Source organism: Ips typographus, linkage group LG1 (genome assembly GCF_016097725.1).
Source record: "Ips typographus isolate SLU linkage group LG1, UJ_Ityp_2.0, whole genome shotgun sequence".
Lineage (NCBI taxonomy): Eukaryota > Metazoa > Arthropoda > Insecta > Coleoptera > Curculionidae > Ips > Ips typographus.
Window position 1 is genome coordinate 2855253 of NC_138422.1, and position 19698 is coordinate 2874950.

A 19698-nucleotide genomic window follows, 5' to 3' on the forward strand; every position below is an offset into this window, starting at 1 on the left:
AAAATGTCAAGTCAAGATTCATTCAATTCAATTATTTAAGGCGCATAGAGGATATTGCCATACTGTTTCAACGATATCTGCTAGAGTAGGATACAAATACACCTACTTTACATGTCAGGTAATGTCAGGTCAAAAATGTCAGTTATAAATTAAGTGTGGCGTTTGGTATGTTCGAGTGTAGGGTGTAGAGAATGTAGAGATAGGTCTAAAAATGGATAGTAAATTGCCTAGATGAACCTGGATGCTCTGTTTAGCACTTCAACCATTCACACTGACTGAAAGTAGTATAGACCACCCTGTACATACATACAAATAACGCAGTTTCTAGTAAGTATTTCATCATTCAGAATAATTTCAATTCATTCACAATAATCCCCATTTTATTATTACAATTTATTAAAATGATGCGCGATGAATGTGACGAAACAAACAACATTCCATCCACTACTTAACATTCTGATAAACATTGACAAACCAATTATTATGTACTACTGTGTGATAAAACAGGAGATTTTCCCAGACTCACAACAATCAAAGGTATTGTGTGTCTCACGTCATAAACGTGGTCATGATGATGACGTGCTAAGCGATGACGAAACTTTTCGACTGCACTAGCGCCGTCGTAGTGGATTGAATATGGGATATGGGTGTGTGTGTGTAATGTGTATTGGTTAGTATAGTGCGTAAAGAACGTACCTTTGTTTATGATGGTTTTAAATCGCATAAAATTGGGTACTGAACACACTGCACTGGTCACCGCCGGTCCGAGTCACTGTTTAGTTCTAATTTTAACCGAAAAATTCATTTTTTTCGCTACCGAAACCACGGATTTTGAGGTTAGTTCGTGTCGTCGAGGTTATCGATTCGACGTTTTTAACTACTGCGACAACACAGTCTGCGTTTCTCCGAATAACACCCGTGGAACGGGCGAGGGCCGAGAGCGAGAAACGTTCGGTGTAAAAAGGAGCAGTCTACAGGTTCCATAGGCGCACAAAAAGATTCTCTTTCTGTACGGCAGTCTGAAATAAAAATCAAGTTTAAAAAAATAAACGATTCCAGGAATTGATATTGAACATACGTAGGTGGATCTGGCTCAATTTTATCGCTTTAAACAGTAAATTACAACACAAAACACACAAAGAAATGCAGGTTCCATACTAAAAAAGTGAAACACAAAATCTCAGTGCCATCTGGTGTCTAACAGGCAGCAACTATTTTTGAAGTAAATTATTTGGGTTTTCGCACCTTAACCCACCTATTTCATATTTGTAAATAATTTTTACCTTTTCATAGTTTATTTAAAGTTGGCTGTAAACTTTTCTCAGTCAAAACACTAACAATTTACTGCTAGAGCATTCCGCATTCAGGATTGGATCTTTCATCAGTTTTATCATCTCAATAGACATAGTCGCATCTCAGGATAAATTCTGAATGGTTTATCCTTAAAATAGATCTAGTTAGAACATAATTCAACAAGTTTGAACTAAAAAAATTACCCACTAAAATCCGGTTGTATCTTTCAAACAACTCACCCTTTCTTGCTCCTTATTTGGTTAAAAAACAATCCTAAATCCTCGTTTTTCTTTCTTGCGTTAATTTTACTGCCTGTTTACACGGACTAGTTGCAAAATACAGTGGAAGAACCAAGGTTTTCCTTTATTTTGAATATTTAAACAACAAAACACAAACCCACACAACACAGAACCTTCAAAGTAAATGCAATTGTCTACTGTCAAACAGAATATACGGAAACGTCACACGGTGAAATGTTAAATCCAAAATCATTAGACTGCATAGAGAAGCCATGGCTGTTTAGCGTTGTTTTCTAATACCTGATGACATCGGTAAATAATTTGTTAAGGGTTGATAGCGCTGCTGTTAGTGGCGAATGTGTTGCCAAAACCCGTAAACAGTAAAATAGGGTTAGGGTGACGTAAATCACCGCCCTCTGTACAAGAAAGCCAAGAAGGTGCATGCCAAAAATTCCAATATGGCCGAAATAGTGGTTGACAGTTTATATTGTGGAAATTGAGTTTTTCGATGATTAAATAAATTTTTAAGGTTTAAAGTCAAGACTTGGGATTACTTGCCAAAAGTAATTTTTGTTTGCTATTATATATTGTTGTTTATATGTTTATTGTTCTAGTGAAAGTGTAGTTTGTGTGCATTTTATTGTGTTATCACTATTGTTATTGTTCCTTCATTGTTCTATAATTTGTTGTTGGTTTTTTAACTTAAATTCTATTGCCTCTACAATATGCCGTCCACTTGTTGTTTGCCAAATTGTAAAAGCAATTTGGTGAAAGGCCCAAAAGTGTCAGTCTTTTACTTTCCAAAAGACCCTGCTCGAACCCAACAGTGGTTGAAAGCTTTGAACTGGAATGATTTTACTCCAACACAACACTCAGTGGTAAGTACAATATGCTTTCTCATTCAGTAAACTTATTGCCTCTTACATACATAGGTATGTGAGTTACATTTTGAGGCCGCCTGCATTTTGAGAGCAACAAAGGTTTACTCTGAAGAAACAGGACAGCTTTTAGAAGTTCCATTGGCACATTTACATTTTAAAAGAAAGGTCTTGGTAATAATATAAAACCCATTTACCAGTTTTGCTTACCTAGCTTCAAGGATTTCCAAATTTTCTTTGATTGAGCAGTTTTTACATTAGTTTGTTGTACTTTCCAGGACAAAGGGTTCTAACCAAACTTGCTTTGGCTGGACTTTATTGGGTATAAAAAGCCATATCTATACATATCTGGATCAGGAATAAAGCGTTCTTTGATTTTTCACTCACAACTTCTAATCAACTACACGAAAAAATAAAAAAAAACATATTTTCTACTGCATCTGCATAGGTTTGTGTACAAAACGAAAACCGCTAACGCCGCCATTAAAAGTGACATTCTAGGCTTTCTTGTACAGAGGGCGGTGGCGGAACCCAAGCCTACTGTCAAACAGAATATACGGAAACGTCACACGGTGAAATGTTAAGTCCAAAATCATTAGACTGCATAGAGAAGCTATGCCTGTTTAGCGTTGTTTTCTAAATACTGATGACATCGGTAAATAATTTGTTAAGGGTTGATAGCGCTGCTGTTAGTGGCGAATGTGTTGCCAAAACCCGTAAACAGTAAAAAAGGGTTAGGGTGACGTAAATTCAAATATATTTTGATGAAGTATCAACGTTGCCAAATAGTGCAAACCGTCCTGAAACATGATAGTTTTTTAAATCTTTATTTTCTCATTTTTTGTCGCTTTAAATGAAAATCGCAGAAACACGTCTGCAGTAATTTACCATAAGCTGTTGAAATCCGTACAAAAACACTAGTCGTGTTAAGTATTTGAAAGTCAATAATCTTGAGGAACAGACAACAAATTTTTCATCATTTGTTCAATTTAGAACAATTATTACTAAAGACTCTATAAACGCTAAAAAGTAACAACTATATAAGTTAACAATCTTGTGTTAAAAGGTGGAATAATTCAAAAATGCTCTAAAGAAATACACTTGTCAAAAAATTCCCTGAAACGCCAATTGACGTTTCAAGTTCACAGCGCCAGTTGAACTAAAATCGGACAACAAACACAATCAATGTTTTCAAAACTGATCACCAGAGGGAGTATCTCTTATCTTGAAACGCCAATAAAACGAAATAGATATTTGACATACTGATATTCTGACAGGTAGCTTTCTAGCAATTGAAACAACAATCAAATTGGACGAATTATTACTCGCCAATGAATCACATTTGTACAACCATGACAGGTAATGTGTTTTACTCACTTTTTGGTTTTATATTTGCAAAAGTTATATAAACTATCGACTTTTTTACCGTGTTTAAAGATCTAGGTTGACATGTTTATTAACTCAGCCTTGTTCTTTTGCTTTCACTTCTTCTATGATTGCTGTTTTAAGAGTAGGTTGAACAGGTGTTTGCATTAAATTCGTCAGTTGGTAATATTTTACATACACATTTCTACGTTATTCCACCGTTCTAGTTTACATTATTGTCAATTGTTAAAACGGTTCCACCAACGTACGCTGCTACCGCTCTGAATGCTAATAAGACCGCAAAATGTAATCGGCGAACTACTTACAATATTGTTTTGTAAGAATTGTATGTACCACATATACGAAACGATTCCGAAAATAGCTCTTATTGTTTCGATTCCACTTAATCCCTGTGTAAATCATATTTTTAGTTTAGTGTAGTCTTTAAACTGCCAACTAATCACAAAGAACATTCCAGAGGCGACGTTACAACCAGATCGTTTTAAATGATCAAAAAGCTTAATTGAATTTTTTTCCTTGAATCGGCCAGATTTTTAATTAAACCCCAGCAGCAGAGCCGACTGACGAGAAAAAAATAGGAATTGATGGAGCTTTTGTTTCGTCCGCGGTTGTATTATATTTTCCGAGGATTGGTTAACGATCCCCACAATCTCGACGGAATTTTACAAAACGCCGAGACTAGGAATAATGAGTCTTCAGTTTCGAAACGCCGCGAGGCCATTCCAGGTCGTATTACCTTTTCTTGAGTTCAACGACATTCATACAAATGACAGCAATAGAGATGCTGATGTGTTCTTTCAGAGATACAAATTTTTAGTTAATTAGGGGGCTGATAATCAAGTCAATATATAGGTATACAGGTGTGGTAAATCCAAAACCGACCATAGGAAAACCGTGTAACTGACAGAGAAACGTAGATAATTGCATGCGCGGGACAAAGACAGAAAACGAAAAAAATATCAAGTAGGCCATATTTTTAGCGCGCTGTTGCCAAACGCCGTAAGTATTCAATACCCTCGCCAAACTTACTTACGGCGTTTGGCAACAGCGCGCTAAAAATATGGCCTACTTGATATTTTTTTCGTTTTCTGTCTTTGTCCCGCGCATGCAATTATCTACGTTTCTCTGTCAGTTACGCGGTTTTCCTATGGTCGCTTTTGGATTTACGCTTAAGTATTTAACATTGAAAAATTGACAAGTGGAATATAAATTGAGAATGCCTGGTTGCCTAACCAACTTGTATGGAAGCTGTAACCACATAAACATACACACACACTACAAAATATATTCTTTCTTAAACCTAATTCATATGCAGACTATTCCAAGAAGTGCAGATTCCCGGTACAGCTCGCTCCCCACCGAGAGACACACATATTTCTTGTACGCAGAAACGTGTTTCCTGGAATAGTACTGGCGCTGTCTCGTTCTAGCACAACGTACCACTTTGCGTTCTCACTCGGGCAACATCAATAGGTTATACGATCTGGTGCTGGGGAAAAAAGAAAAATGGGGGGAAACTTCAGAATGTAAAATTATGACGGTACCATACACAGTGAATTCCGAGAAGTGGTTAAAATGGAACGTTTTTGTTTACGGGGGGCCCCCCCCCCGTTTGGCATTATGCAAATATCCGACGCGATGCTAATTTTTATTCATAGTGTAAACGTGCTCTTGAAATTTTAATTTTCGTCAGTTGAACGTTCTAGGAAGATTGGGTCGTGACTGAATTTTCAATCATCGCAACTACTGATGTTTCTCTATAAACCACGACTGTTTGTACACAAACGCACAAATGTAGAGACAACAAACGGTTTAAATTAATGTGTTCTTTGCTATTCAGATTCTTGTGTTTGAACACATATCGGTAGAAAGCCTCCATACGCGATTCTAAGAAAATCAGCGGGTCGATGGGTTCTGAAATACGGGGGCCATCTGTGGTACATTCTATTCAAATTCTCCCCCGGAAGATTAAAATCGTTTCGTTCTCGGAACGAGGCTTTTGTTAACATTCAGCATAAGTGACTGTATCGATTGAAAATTTGGAACGTATACCTTGGGGGGGTATCGATATCATACTGACACCAAAATTATACTTACTATTATTTTGATTAATCGATGAGTTAAATTGAATACAAAAGAAGCTACTCCATGTTTAAGAAAGCTACTCCACGTTGCAGTTTTGACATATTAACCGTCAAAACTGACAGTTGCGCGTCTGCAAAAGAATCAAGAAAATGAAAGCAAGCTTTGAAAGCTATTGTCTAGTTTGGCAAGACTAATAATAAGTTATATTTTGGAGGCGATCGTTTCTCCAATTAATCACTTTATTTATTGGAGTCTAAACATCTGTTTGTCACGTGAGCTTTCAACCAATGACAGCTGACATTTACCGTTTTTTTAGTTTGAAACCTGTTTGAACTTTGTGATCAGATCTCAAATACCTCATATTGTAGGGAAACGTGAAAGTAAAAACGAGAACAAGAGAAGAACACACAACTAAAATCACATATACCGGGTAATTCTTGATTTTTTTGTTTTTATTTATTTCTAATCTTATTTTTAAACGTCAAAATAGTGCGTTTAATTCTGATTTCAGTGACGTGTGACAACTTATAATTTGCTTCATAAATGACGAAATAATTCAATAAAAACTAATTTTACTTCAATAAGTTATGAACATGACTTGACAGGATCTGTCAAACGCGATTATTTAGACTGCACTACACATACAATAAAAAATGTTTTTCAAATGAAAAACTTTATTACTCTCTGTTACACATTATTTTTACTTTAATATTTATTAGAAATTTAATACGAACACTTTGAGAGCATCATTTTGAAAACTTTTTTTAAATTCTATTTTTTCTTTCTAAAATCAAAGTTATTATTCTAATATTGAATGTACCGTTTCCGAAATACAAGTGGCATTTCTTAATTCATCACATGGTTTCTCAAATTCAACTGATGCTTTCTAAATTACATATGTAAATGGTATAGTGTTTTTTTATGTTATTGAATAGGAAATTTTGTACCTGAATGTCTCTGTTTTTGGCAGTTCAAACTTTGATACCACTTTTCTGACTGATTTAGGGTCAAAGCGACGTGTGTCAAAAAATATGCCATTTTTACAAAAAGTGCAATTTTGTCAATTTTTTATTTTGCTCCAGGAGGGTTCCAATGCACAGCAAAGGGCATATTTATACAAAAGAACCTTAAATTAGATGAAATAAGCACAAAAAAAGCACTTTAAAATTTTTTCACTTTTTGAAATAAGCACTTTTGACTAAAAATTCAAAGTGGCGGACTGAGACGCCATTTTGTCTGTCATTTTCCGCAATTGCGTTAAATTCCCTTTAAAATGAGGTGCAACATGGTTTTTTGACTAAAAATTCAAAATGGCGGACTGAGACGCTATTTTCTCTGTCATTTTCCACAACTACGTTAAATTCCCTTTAAAATGAGGTGCAACATCGTTTTTTGACTAAAAATTCAAAATGGCGGACTGAGACGCCATTTTGTCTGTCATTTTCCGCAACTACGTTAAATTTCCTTTAAAATGAGGTGCAACATTGTTTTTTGACTAAAAATTGAAAATGGCGGACGGAGACGCCATTTTGTCTGTCATTTTCCGCAACTACGTTAAATTCCCTTTAAAATGAGGTGGAACATGGTTTTTTGACTAAAAATTCAAAATGGCGGACTGAGACGCCATTTTGTCTGTCATTTCCGCAACTACGTTAAATTCCCTTTAAAATGAGGTGCAACATCGTTTTTTGACTAAAAATTCAAAATGGCGGACGGAGATGCTCTTTTGTTTGTCATTTCTTGAATCTACGCGAAATTCCCTTTAAAATGAGGTGCAACATGGTTTTTTGACTAAAAATTCAAAATGGCGGACGGACGATCGAAATAGCATAGGGTTGATGGTACTCGTTTTCGACTAATTCGGGGTCAAGAAATCCATTTCTGCAGTCAGTTTGTCCGTATATGTTACTCGGCTCGAGAAACTTAACTTTTCGTAAACATCTGGGTTTGGGGGAGAGTTACGCAAAAATGAACGTCACCACTGAATTCCCCATCCTCGATTTAGTAGAAAACGAGTACAAACTTGATTTTTTACGAAAATGTCAAAATGACGCTTTTGGAGGCCATTTGCAATTTCCGCCATTTTGGATCGAAATAGCATAGGGTTGATGGTACTCGTTTTCGACTAATTTGGAGTCAAGGAATCCATTTCTGCAGTCAGTTTGTCCGTATATGTTACTCGGTTCGAGAAACTTAACTTTTCGTAAAAATCCGGGTTTGGGGGAGAGTTACGCAAAAATGAACGTCACCACTGAATTTCCCATCCTCGATTTAGTAGAAAACAACACTTCCTTTGCACTTTTCCCTAGCAACTTTCCTTCCGTTGCAATGGATTCCAAGGAAGTGTTGGTTGGTTTTTTGAAAAACACCAAATTTTGTTTGTATAGGGGGGTCTATAAAAACGTCAAAAAATCTGTTTTTTTATTTTTTAAGATCAACCGGTGAGTTGTACGGAAAAATGTTATATTTAATAAAAAAAAAAGCGTCTCTTCGAGGGGCATACATAGTAAAATTCACACTGCTGCTGACAAATTTAGTAAAATGTCCGTAAAAATGTAATCAAATTTGATGTCCTCTAGCGGCCGAACGGGGCAACTCAACAGTGCGCGCACAACGTCACGTGATAGCTCCATTCATTAGCTACCTACGGATCATATGATGATATGATGATAGACGTTGTCAAGCACCGCCTACTATACTAGAAAGCCTAGAAGGTGCTTGTCAAAAATTCCAATATGGCGGAAATAGTGGTGACAGTATGCGTTTGTTTGTATTGTGGAAATTGAGTTTTTTGAGGATTAGATGAATTTTTACGGTTTAAAATCAAGACTTGAGGTTATTGGCGTAAGTTATTTTGGTTTGCTGCCGTTCATAAGTTTTTCAGGCCACATTGTAACAGCAATTCAGGAAAAAGCCCAACCGTGTCAGTAAAACCGGATCTAACTCAACAGTGGTTGAACACTTTGAAGTGGGATAATTTTACTCCAACACTATACTCAATGGTAAGTACAAGTGATTTCTAGTACAGTAAACTTATTAGGTACTTGTTACATGCACAGGTATGTGAGTTACATTTTAAAGCATCCTTCATTGTGAGAGCAACAAAAATAATTTTGAATGAATGTTCTTGGTAATAACATAAGAACTATTTACCAGTTTTGCTTACCTAGTTTCAAGGATTTACAGATTCTCTTATATTAAACAGTGTTTAAAATAGTTTGCTGTGTGTTGTACTTTCCAGGACACCAACTGGTTTAGGCTGGACTTGATTGTGTATAAAAAGCTCTATCTATACATATTTGGATCAGGAATGGACCTTTCTTTGATTTTTCACTCACAACTTGCAATCAACTACACGAAACAATTAAAAAACACATATTTTTTACTGCATCTGCATACGTTTGTGTATAAAACGAAAACCGCTAACGCCGCCATTAAAAGTGACATTTTAGGCTTTCTAGTATAGAGGGCGGTGTGTCATGTCATTTTTAACTAATTTTGGCATGGAGAATATTAATCTAGTGTCCGTTTTGTTGCAACTTCCGCCATTGTGTTATTGACTTTAAAATTAGGGCATTTTTGACGGTATTCAAAGACAGTTAAGGCAAAATTAATTTTTAAGAATTCCTTAACCATTCAAGCTCTTATAATCGAACTGCAGACATAGCAACCGATTCTTGCGTAATAACTTAGACAGGAAGATGGAGCAAAATTTTAGGATAAAACAGATGGTTGTGTATTTCGCGCGTCGTTTGTTAAAACAACAAACTTTCAAACATCCAGTCTCTTGTCACTTTGGGTTACACACATCTGGGCCTGTCAACACGCACATAAAGGCATCAATTAACGGTTCACCATGAAAGAGTCGACCCTACAGGGCAATTCCTGTTATGAGCCAAAAAAAGGTGTTTGACCTGAGTTCAGTACCGAGAACTGGGAGCGGATTTTGATAGTGAACAGTCGCCACCCCTCTCGCATGAGGGGGGTTCGAAATTGGTCTGTCATTTTTCGAAAAAGTGCAGCTGCGGTCGGTTTCTCGGTTCCCGGAACCGTGAATCGCCATATTGAAATCGGTCTGCTCGATTTCGTGGAAATCTCATGGGTTTGCTGATCAGCCTCAGGCTGCCCTCTGAACTCTTTTTTTTTTTTGATGGTACATAATAAGTTTAATAACGCTGGGAAATTTCAACTGAAGGGAACCAAAAAAAAAATTGTAAATACACAGTAAATGATACGGAATTAATTCGTCGAATGACGATTACAAGGAGAAATTAAGTCCGTGATTGCTTTGGCTTTCGGAGAACGGCGGGAAAAAACTCGTTAAAATTCCTGTAAAGTCGAAAATTTGGTTTTGAGAAACCGCAATAAGCAGAGAAATAAAACCGTCATTTTTTACCTATTCAGCGGCCATTACATCGATTATTTAAGTTATTAGATTGCGTTATATATTGCCGGACCAAAGTAGATTAGACCTGGTTCTAACTCAATTGTGTATTAGCCTTTTATAATGATTAAATTCAAACACACGCACAGAAACATATCCTCTCTATCTTATTTGGTTCCAAGAAAGGTTGCCCTGTAAGCAATATTTTTGTTTGCCAAACAAGTAAACTATAGTTATCTCCCTTTTTTGTTTTCTGTTCATTTTGGCAACTGGTCGAGAGACTGGTAATATATGTATTTGGTTTTGATTCTGAAAAGGCATTTATTGCATCCAAACTTAATGGATACCATAAATCAAATATGTCAATTCATTGATTGTCATGGCATGTCTAGTACTGTTACAATCTCTATGCATTAAATTGACAGTTTCACACAGTATTAGATGCCTTTTTGTACAAATTTGGTGTGTACGAATATTAAGGCTGTTCACATTTTAAAGTTTCGGCCAATGTGAGAACGGCCTTACCAAGAATTGTGGCATTAGAAAATCAAAGTTGGCGTTTACGTGGCTCTCAAACTTTATTATTTAATGTAAACTGGCAAAATCTAGATAAAAATAATGAAAATTCAGCTATTTAGTCTATTAAAACACTCAAATAGACAAAAGATCTACTTTCAGAAACTTTCAAGGTACAAGTGACATGCATGTTTTACGAGATACCAAAAAACTGTGGTATAAAACCACTTTCCACCTCTCACTGAACCCCAAACTGAACATTAGCAAAAAATACCATTTTGATGGATTTTTATGAAAAAACGTCAAAAGTCACTTAAAGTGCTTAAATGAAAATTTTCCTTTTTTTTTTGGTTTTACGGCCTTCAGCTGCCTGGACTATTCGGCCAAAAAATTTCTTTAGTAGGGAAAACAACTGTCAAACTTGTCACTGTCATTGTCAAACTTATCATGCATTCTAATAAGATAATTTAAGACATCTAACCGCCATTTGTAAAACCCTATTCAGAGTGGTTAAAAGAGAATTTCAAGGACTACAAATTGGTATATTGAATCACCCTATAACTGTCAAAGTAATCGAGTTATTGACAATACAATGGAGTAGTTTACAGGGTGATTGGATGAATTTTTAACATCCTTGTAACCCTAAAAAAATATCAAATATGAATCTTGTAAATATTTGCATATACATTATTACTAGATAATCCATAAGTATACAGGGTGTCCCAAATTTGAGCAACAAACTTTTTTTTTTATTCGATTTTTGGAATCTACGTCGAATTCTAGGCCTACTTGATGTAAAAAGGTTGTATCGATATTCAATTGTTTTTGCTCTAGCAGCCTTACTTTGACCACCCTCGAAAGCAGAAATTTCCAATTTGAGCGAAATGTTGGTGCACTTTTCCAGAAAATCGTCGTAACTCACTTACTTGAAACACCCTGTATAAACACACCGTATATAAAGCTAATGAACGGGGCTATCACGTGACGTTGAACGGGCAGGGATAAGTTGTCCCGTTTAGCCGCTAGAGGGCGTCAAAGTTGACTCTCGTTTTTTACAGTTTTTGCTCAATATCTCATGAACGTTTCAGGTTAGAGGTCTGAAGTTGTTACCACAAATGCACCTCGATGGGATGCAACTTTTACCTTTTATACACTTTTTTGGTACCATGCACCGTTTGACCTTGAAAAATTAAAAACTAGAATTGTCAAGAATTTTCAAGGGTGATACCTACCGACTTTTTTCTGAACATTTTTTATTTTCAACATTAACCTCAACTACTTAAATTCCTTCAGGTTAATAGTACAAAAATGACGTAAAGTGTCATTTGTCAAAATGTCATTTTGCAAGGATGCCACGCCCTAAAGTGTCAAAATTGACATAATTTCAAGGTCATCTCCGAAACGGTGCCAGTTAAAGCAAAATGGACGTCAGATTTGTGTTCCCCAGGTGCAAATTAGTTAAAAAGATCACTTTGATTAAGGAAAATCCAAAATGGTCTGGTTTGACCTTGAAAAATTAAAAACTAGAATTGTCAAGAAATTGAAATTTTTTTATTTTTAAAATTAACCTCAACTGACTAAATACCTTCAAGTTAATAGTACAAAAAAAGTAAAAAAACGAATTATTTTTGAATTTTCAGATTTTCGAACTGTTTCGGAAATTTTACTCAGATTTGAAATTCAAGATGGATAACATGACGGGACAGACTGTCACATGATTGATTGACAACAATTACAATTTAATATTTGACAAAATGTAGTGTCGCCGTCTGGCGGCGACGTTTATCGTAATAGCTTTTAGGTAAACGTCAAATATCATCTTTTCAGAGCCGCCTATCCGACATCATTTTTTTAATATCTTCTATGAAGCAATCTACGCGCTTTGTAATATCCTCTTTATGCATGAATACACGCAAATTTTACATTTTATCACTTTGTATATTACAGTAACAATAACTTAATTAAAACTTCCTGGAATCTGTTAGAACAAAGCAATTATATCGTCAGGTGAGCTATTTAACCTTTGAGATACATTAATGGATAGGAGCATAGACAATACAAAACGATTTGCGGCTTGGTAACATGATGCAATTCTATAGGATTTATTGTGTTTAACGTCATTTTACAGTCACTCGTTTAGTAGAAAAGTGACTGGTGTAAACGCAACCAAAACTTTCATAGAGGCGCAGAAAGGTAGGCAACTCTACATACACTTTGTGTTGTTTTTCCACTGTCTGAATTTATAAAATGTTAACTGCATTTTGCTTAAATGACTAATTATTATAGAAAAACATGTCAAACACTATAGTAGCAGAGTATAACTGTGTTTGTTTACACCTTTTAGTGAATTCTTTTGGGAAAGTGACCCCTGTTACTTTGGACAAATTAAATAACCGATTCTTGGAACTAATATTCAAACTTTATCGCCACGTGCGTGACCGAACATAAACGGTCGACTTTGTAAGCGGATGGAATAGACGTCGCATGATATAGTTCACCGAAAATACACTCTAATACATTTAATGGCTAACAATACGTTTAAGTGTCTCTGGTTTAGTAGGTCAGTTCTCGGAAATTGAAAGCGGCCAATTTTCCCGGTAAATCGATCCGACGTGCCATTATGCCGTCGCAGAAAAAAATGATGGGCGACCGTCAGTTTCGAGAATCGTTTACAAACCCGAAATGGCCGTCGATTTACTTACCCCAACTAGTACTCGTTTATTTACTTTATGTGTTGTTTAACTTCAATTAGGGTAACTAGAAGAAGTTACGTTTACCGCGTAAACGCGGTCAAGTGTTTGCCAATGATAAATGACAGCTATCGTCACAAAATGACTGAATAGTGACACTGAATGCATCAGAAAATGGCTTATATTGACACTCGCATGGCAGTGATACTTTTGGTCTAATAGTCAATCATAGTAGTCAATGATGCTATGGTTCATTTTTGTTCCCGTGGCGGTTACGTCATCAAGTGCTCCGCCATATTGAAATTTACGCACGTCGTTTATTACAAGCTAGGCTATCCATCTTTTTAATCACCTGTTTGGACGTTGCCGTATTGACAAATTCCTCCTTTAAACCTTACAATCTTTCATTAAGCAATTATAAATGAAAATGAGAAAACTATATTGTTTTGACAAAAAACATTCTAAGAATCTCCCATGTTTTGCATGCAATAAATGCTTTTTTTTTAGGAATCTGTATAATTCATCGGTCCGTTTATTACTGCAACCAACAATACACCAGGTTCACATCTGCTCGTGAAAGATGTGGCAACATAGAACATACCTAGTCCCAACTGACAGTCGGTTAAACATTTTGAGGTTAGGAATTTTAAAAAGTTGAAAAACACCAAAAACTACAAACAGAAGAAATAAAAACTTAATTTAGGGTTGTTTAAGTTTATTAATTAGTGTTGTTATTGCGAGACCTTCGTAGAATTTAAGATTTTTCTTCACCAAACTGGAAAACTTGCAACATTTGGTGGTAAACAAAGGCGGAACGTTCCAATTAAACTTTGGCTTGGGAACAACAACCACAATCAATTTAAATTATCTGGAAAGAACATCACAGATAGGTGCATTCAAACGAGTCATTAACAACCCAATACCAACGTTTCAAGAATTATTCCATAAAATTTGCAAGAAAGGAAAGGCAATGTGTGTATCCTGGGGACTATTAAATCCTAAAGCAGTGTTTTAACTGTTGGTGTTTTAAGAACTTGCTTCTTGGTTTTGTGATATAGATTGCTTATTTATTTCCTTTTGTAAATTTACCCAGCATTAAATACATATCAATTTGGTTTTGTTGTGAGATTTATTTAACAGGTTTTTTCAATTTCAGTTCAATTTATTGTAAGAGCAGGTAGGTACCTCAGTTAAAGAAATTATCTAGTTTTATGATTGTTTATGAAGAAAACTAGACTTCTTAGATAAAAAAGAAACTTGAGTGTACTTTTTAAAGATTTTATTTGTATATTTCATAATGTGTAAATAATACAATTAAAATAGTAATTTAACCTACTATCTGATGGAAAAGTATTTAACAGTAGCACCATCTGTTTCTAGCCTTATAATCAGAGAAGATACGGCAAAATTTATAAGGACTAATTCTGCAAAATAATGGCATTTGATCAAATTTATGTATTAAGTAACTTGTATCTTTCTAATATTACCTGAAACTTATTAGAAATTTGTTTTTTCAACACTCTGCATATGGATTTTGACAACACCATTATAACCATAGATTCAAACACCTTTTGTTCAGTCTTTTAGAGCAATTGATAATGGGACTTTTTAAATTTGGACCCTTTCAAAGCATGATAAGCAAACTCCAGATTAGGCAAATAAAGGTACCTGAAACATAAGCTATTTAGTATTAGCAGCTTATTAATACCTCTAGCAGAGTCCTTTTTATAGTATTAGGTAAATCACCTTGTCAGCTTCAGCTAAATACACCTTTACTCTATATCCATGTTTCTTCGAGAACCACTGGCTTGAATAAACTTGGTTTTTGTAGTGTTCTTGTAAAAACTCTTCTTGGGAGTAGGTAAACATATGGGCTGTTTCATTGTGACAGTGTTTTCTATTAGAAAAGGCATCCTTTTCTGTTCCACAAACTCTAGTTCTTTCAGAATGTTTCACTGGGCCCCTTGATAGTTGTAAAGTGTATTAAGAAGGGGCATTTTCAAAACTGACTACCGAAACACACACACATTATCTAGTCTCACACGTAGTATCGCAGTTAAAAACAAGTTAAATCAAAATACTCCTTAAAATATTGTAAAATTTACATCAAAAATAAAAAATGTCTCTTTGTTTACTTTTTGTCAACAATGGCGACCGATTTTCCGAGCCTTGTCGTTCTGATTCATTGCCGACGTGACTAGATGACGTCAAAATTCTATCGCGCTCGGAACGCATGTAATAGACAAGAAAGGCAAATGATGACGTAACCGCCACGGGAAAATAAATGGACCAGTTGATCACAAAGAGTAGATTTTTAATAATTTAGGCCTATTAACACTGAATTAATAGACAACATAAATTTTATTAATTCTTTTATTGAAACTAAATCTACGAAATACTCAACATTTGATCTTTGGCCCATTTTCTGATTACTTTGGCGATCTGTTCAGCCTGATTCATGTTGCTCGAGCGCAACATTTGAAGAACATCGCTGAGCATGTCCACTGGTAGCTTTTTGGCCACCACGCCCTACAAGCTCATTCCCAGCTACTTCGGATATTGCAGCAATTTACTAGGAAATTACCTGAAAAACTCCTACAATAGCTCCACGTTTTCCTTCCCAAAACTCTGGGTTTGGATCCAACCGGTTCAACGTGTCGAAGGCTTTTGCAGCATACCAAAACTCACCCATTCGGTAACAGTCGTTTCCCATTTGCATTAGTAAGTTAAAACTTTCAGGGGAGTTTTCCATCCTAAGACAATATTTGTAAAAGTACTCATTAACAATAAATCAACCGAGAAAAGAAACAAAAAATTCACAGTCTTACCGTAAGTAGAGCTCCCACGCATCCTGCGGCTTTTTATTCATTACATAGCAACGAGCCAAATTCGAAATGTAAACGTATTCATTTTTGATTTTTGGATCTTGGATCAGAAGAAAACTCTCCTCAGCTTCTTTGTATTGATAGCAGGCGGCTTTGGCCTGGGCAAAATTAAAATTAAACGTATCATCTGCAAAAAAAAAACACACTGCATTTGAGCACTAACAACACTGTCTTGTCACCTGAATGCAAATAACTTTTAATGCTAGTCAAATAGACCAACACTTCCTCAAATTGACCGGCAAGAAAAAAAGAAGCCGCCATACACTGACGACCGTGGATGGTATCGCACTCGCTCGATGAACTGCCCACCAAATGAAAACATTCCTCCGCAGTTTTAATGTGCTCCTCCTGATCATTTTATGAATAATCATTTTCAGCTCATTAGTAAAGGCTTACCGAGTTGATTTCCTGGCCTAATGCTGCGTTGACCACTCCCTTTAAGATGTACTCCTGAGGAACAGCCGGTTGAACGTCTCTTAACAACTCGTACGCCTCTTTGATGTCGTCGTTGCGCAGATGATGGATCACTAGGTTGAGTCGAGCTTCCGGCACCACGTCCACTAACGCAGGAAACACCTTTAAAAACAAAAGAAAACGTCAAATTAAAATTATTGGACAACCCTATAGCAATATTATCATACCTGCATAGCGTCTTCTCCATCTCGAAACACTACCAAATTGTGCTTGACCAAATCGTAGCCGAATCCTACATTGGCCGTTTGATCTACTATAGATCTAAGCTCATTCTCGGCTGCTGTACCGTTGTACAGTCTAAACGTATTACAGGCCTAAAATCGCGTTTGACTGTAAATTAGAAGATGCACAAAGTGTCAACCAGAAAACCTTTAAGTTGGTAGCTATAACAGAATCGGGATATCTACTCAAATAGAGTCCTAGCACTTCTTGAGACACGTCGTAGTAGTCCAATTTGTAGTAACACAGTGCCACGTAGACGTTCAGTGCGATATAATCTCTGTCAAAACTGTCTCATAGTTATTTACCTATAACAAGTTGCGGAAAGTCATTCTTTCCCGCATGAAAAAGACGCTTTTCGCATGTTATTCGAGATTTACCGATTCTGTAAGAGCAATCTTTTGTAAATATCAATCGCTTCTTGGTAATGAGCTCTCAGATAGTGAATAGCTGCCAAACTTAACTGGTCCTCCAAAACGTCTTGCAAATTCTGATGGTTTTCCATTAGCAACGCTTCATCTTTCAGTTTGTGGGATATATGGAAATTCAGACGTGTTTTTAACTCACTGGCTGCAGCCTGAATCAGTATTTCCTGAGAGTTTTCATACATGCCTGCCCAATATTAAATAGTTCGAATAAAGTTGATTCAGCTCATATACAGAGTGTTACAAATTCGATGCATTTAGCATTGCTATCTCAAAATCTATAGTTAAAAGGAGGCAAAATTGCTCATTTTATTGCTAAATAATCTGTTAAAAAAATTGCACGTCATAACACAGGTGATTCTATTGCCAACCGAACTTACTGGACAATAACATTAGATACGGAAATTTAAATTACCCGCCTTAAAATATGTTGGCAATAGTGCGCAATGTTGTCGTCTGTTTTTCGATTTTCTTGCTACCGAGCTATTCCGATCACCGATTATCTCACCCGATCGTTATACGTCTCAAAGTGTCAAATTTTGATGTTAATATCAGCGTTTTTGAAATTTGTTGTGACGAGTGATCCTATTTTACGTTCTTGTGGTTATTAAACGGTTTACTTGTTTACCTGTCTGTTATGCCAAAACCGTCGAATACTGGCTCCAAACAATTTTTATTCTATTAGATTTATGTGCAAAGCTGACATCTATAGTTTGATCTAAAAATGTGTCTGCAGTATTAAAGCTAAGTATTACCATTTACCAGCATGAGTAAGCTTATTCAACCAATAAAAAACATTGAATTGTTAAGCCCCTACCTGAAAATCTACTCAAATAAACATGTCTCCATTATTACTCAAAGTTTATACACAAATTCTGAGTAAAACACATCAGATCTTAAAACTCTCACCTCAGGGTATCCTAATCACGCTTAAACTAAGCTTTCCTCACTCTCAATACTCCAAAAGTTTAATTAAAACAGTAAAAACCACTCAAACCTTGCTGTAAAAGCATTTCAAAATGTAAACAAACACAGTTCTGACATTATATGTCACATTTGACAAGTAAAATCATATTCTTCAATTTTGGTTTGTTTTTTATAACATTGACACCACGTGCAACTAAAGTTATAATAATCAGAGTATATGTCCATTAAACTTTTTGCTCTGTAACTCCTTGAGAAAGCCTTTAAGGATGACAACACCCAAATGTAATTTTGTAAAGCCTTAGATAGAACAGAGCTACGCTCACTTGAAGGAAACTAGTTGAAAAGGGCACTTTTGGGTGCATTCTGTCACTTTCTACCCTTTAACTCTTTTAGAAGGCCTTTAAGGCCGAAAAACCTAAATGTAATCTTGTAGAGCATAAACTTTGCTACAACTTTCTTTAGTAACACCTCCTTAAATAAGGAGCTACTCTCGCTTAAAAAATCAAATTTGTAACACTCTCTGTACCCACACACCCAAATAAAAATAACAACAGGCTATGTTGACTGCAAGGTTTTTAACTTCAGCCTTTTGATTGTACAATTTCTCGTATAGCTGCAATGCATTTTTGTAGTCACCCCTATGGAAATAACAGTAGGCCATCCAAAGTGTAGCATTACTGTGATCGTTATCCGCTAATTTCTTAAACTGATGAAGTTATACTTTTAGAAGAAAGAAACACTAAAATGCTCTATATATTACCTCTAAAAGTGTTATTGCTCCAGTATAATCTCGTTTGAATAAAAACTCCTCAAACTGAGAGGTGGTTTTGTCACCTTGATTTTTCCGGGCCACTTGCGTCCCTTCCGCGCTACCAGCGGCAAGCGCCGGTTTGGATCGGCTTAATATCTGCAAAAAGCAAAACATGTTTAAAATTATATTAAGTGTAATGATTGCGACTAACCATTTGGGGTACCGATAACTTTTCAATAAAAGCCTATAAAAGACTACTAATGTAGTGGCTCTGTTTGTATTCTGAGGCACTGAGTCCACCAAGTTGCTAAGAAACCATACACATATTTTTTTTAACTTATTCAGACTGAGAATATTATACTTTTACTAATTAAACAATAACGCGAATGCATTTAAAAATTGTATTTAGTAAATTGCTGGTATGAATGCGAATTTTTAACTTGCAAAATTCATATAGTTTATCTAGTTTTTTTATGGTCAATGTCAGGTGACTCGTATTGTCCGTATATCAATGGATGACACGTGATCTACTTGGCTAAAATGGTA

At 35.8% G+C, this 19698-nt stretch overlaps 2 protein-coding genes across 6 annotated transcripts in view; both read right to left on the reverse strand.

The window, feature by feature from the left end:
• The window catches only part of LOC145737677 (suppressor of cytokine signaling 2-like), a 40622-nt gene extending 38922 nt beyond the window's left edge, over positions 1-1700 (reverse strand). For 2 of the 4 annotated variants that reach the window (XM_081992511.1, XM_081992480.1), the window contains exons 1-3: positions 1533-1700; positions 1284-1441; positions 697-1019 (exon numbers count right to left, since the gene is read on the reverse strand). The gene's annotated coding sequence lies outside the window, so the exon portion shown is untranslated. Of the gene's footprint in view, positions 1-696; positions 1020-1078; positions 1164-1283; positions 1443-1532 lie in introns of those variants that run through there. The other 2 variants (XM_081992497.1, XM_081992488.1) reach the window with 2 other exon arrangements.
• A 14126-nt stretch (positions 1701-15826) lies between these two features.
• Ttc26 (tetratricopeptide repeat domain 26) lies at positions 15827-19575 on the reverse strand. Of its 2 annotated transcripts, XM_081976180.1 has the most exons (11): positions 19364-19575; positions 19162-19308; positions 18936-19107; positions 17430-17661; positions 17200-17329; positions 16998-17144; positions 16753-16932; positions 16536-16704; positions 16300-16483; positions 16056-16224; positions 15827-16000 (listed from the first exon to the last, which is right to left on the reverse strand). In XM_081976180.1, exons 1-11 carry the CDS (start codon positions 19364-19366, stop codon positions 15860-15862), a joined length of 1674 nt encoding a protein of 557 aa, XP_081832306.1. In that variant the 5' UTR covers positions 19367-19575; the 3' UTR covers positions 15827-15859. The 2 variants fall into 2 exon arrangements, with proteins under 2 accessions (XP_081832306.1, XP_081832312.1); XM_081976186.1 differs by lacking the exons at positions 18936-19107; positions 19162-19308; positions 19364-19575 and adding an exon at positions 18384-18889.
• Positions 19576-19698: the final 123 nt, after the last annotated feature.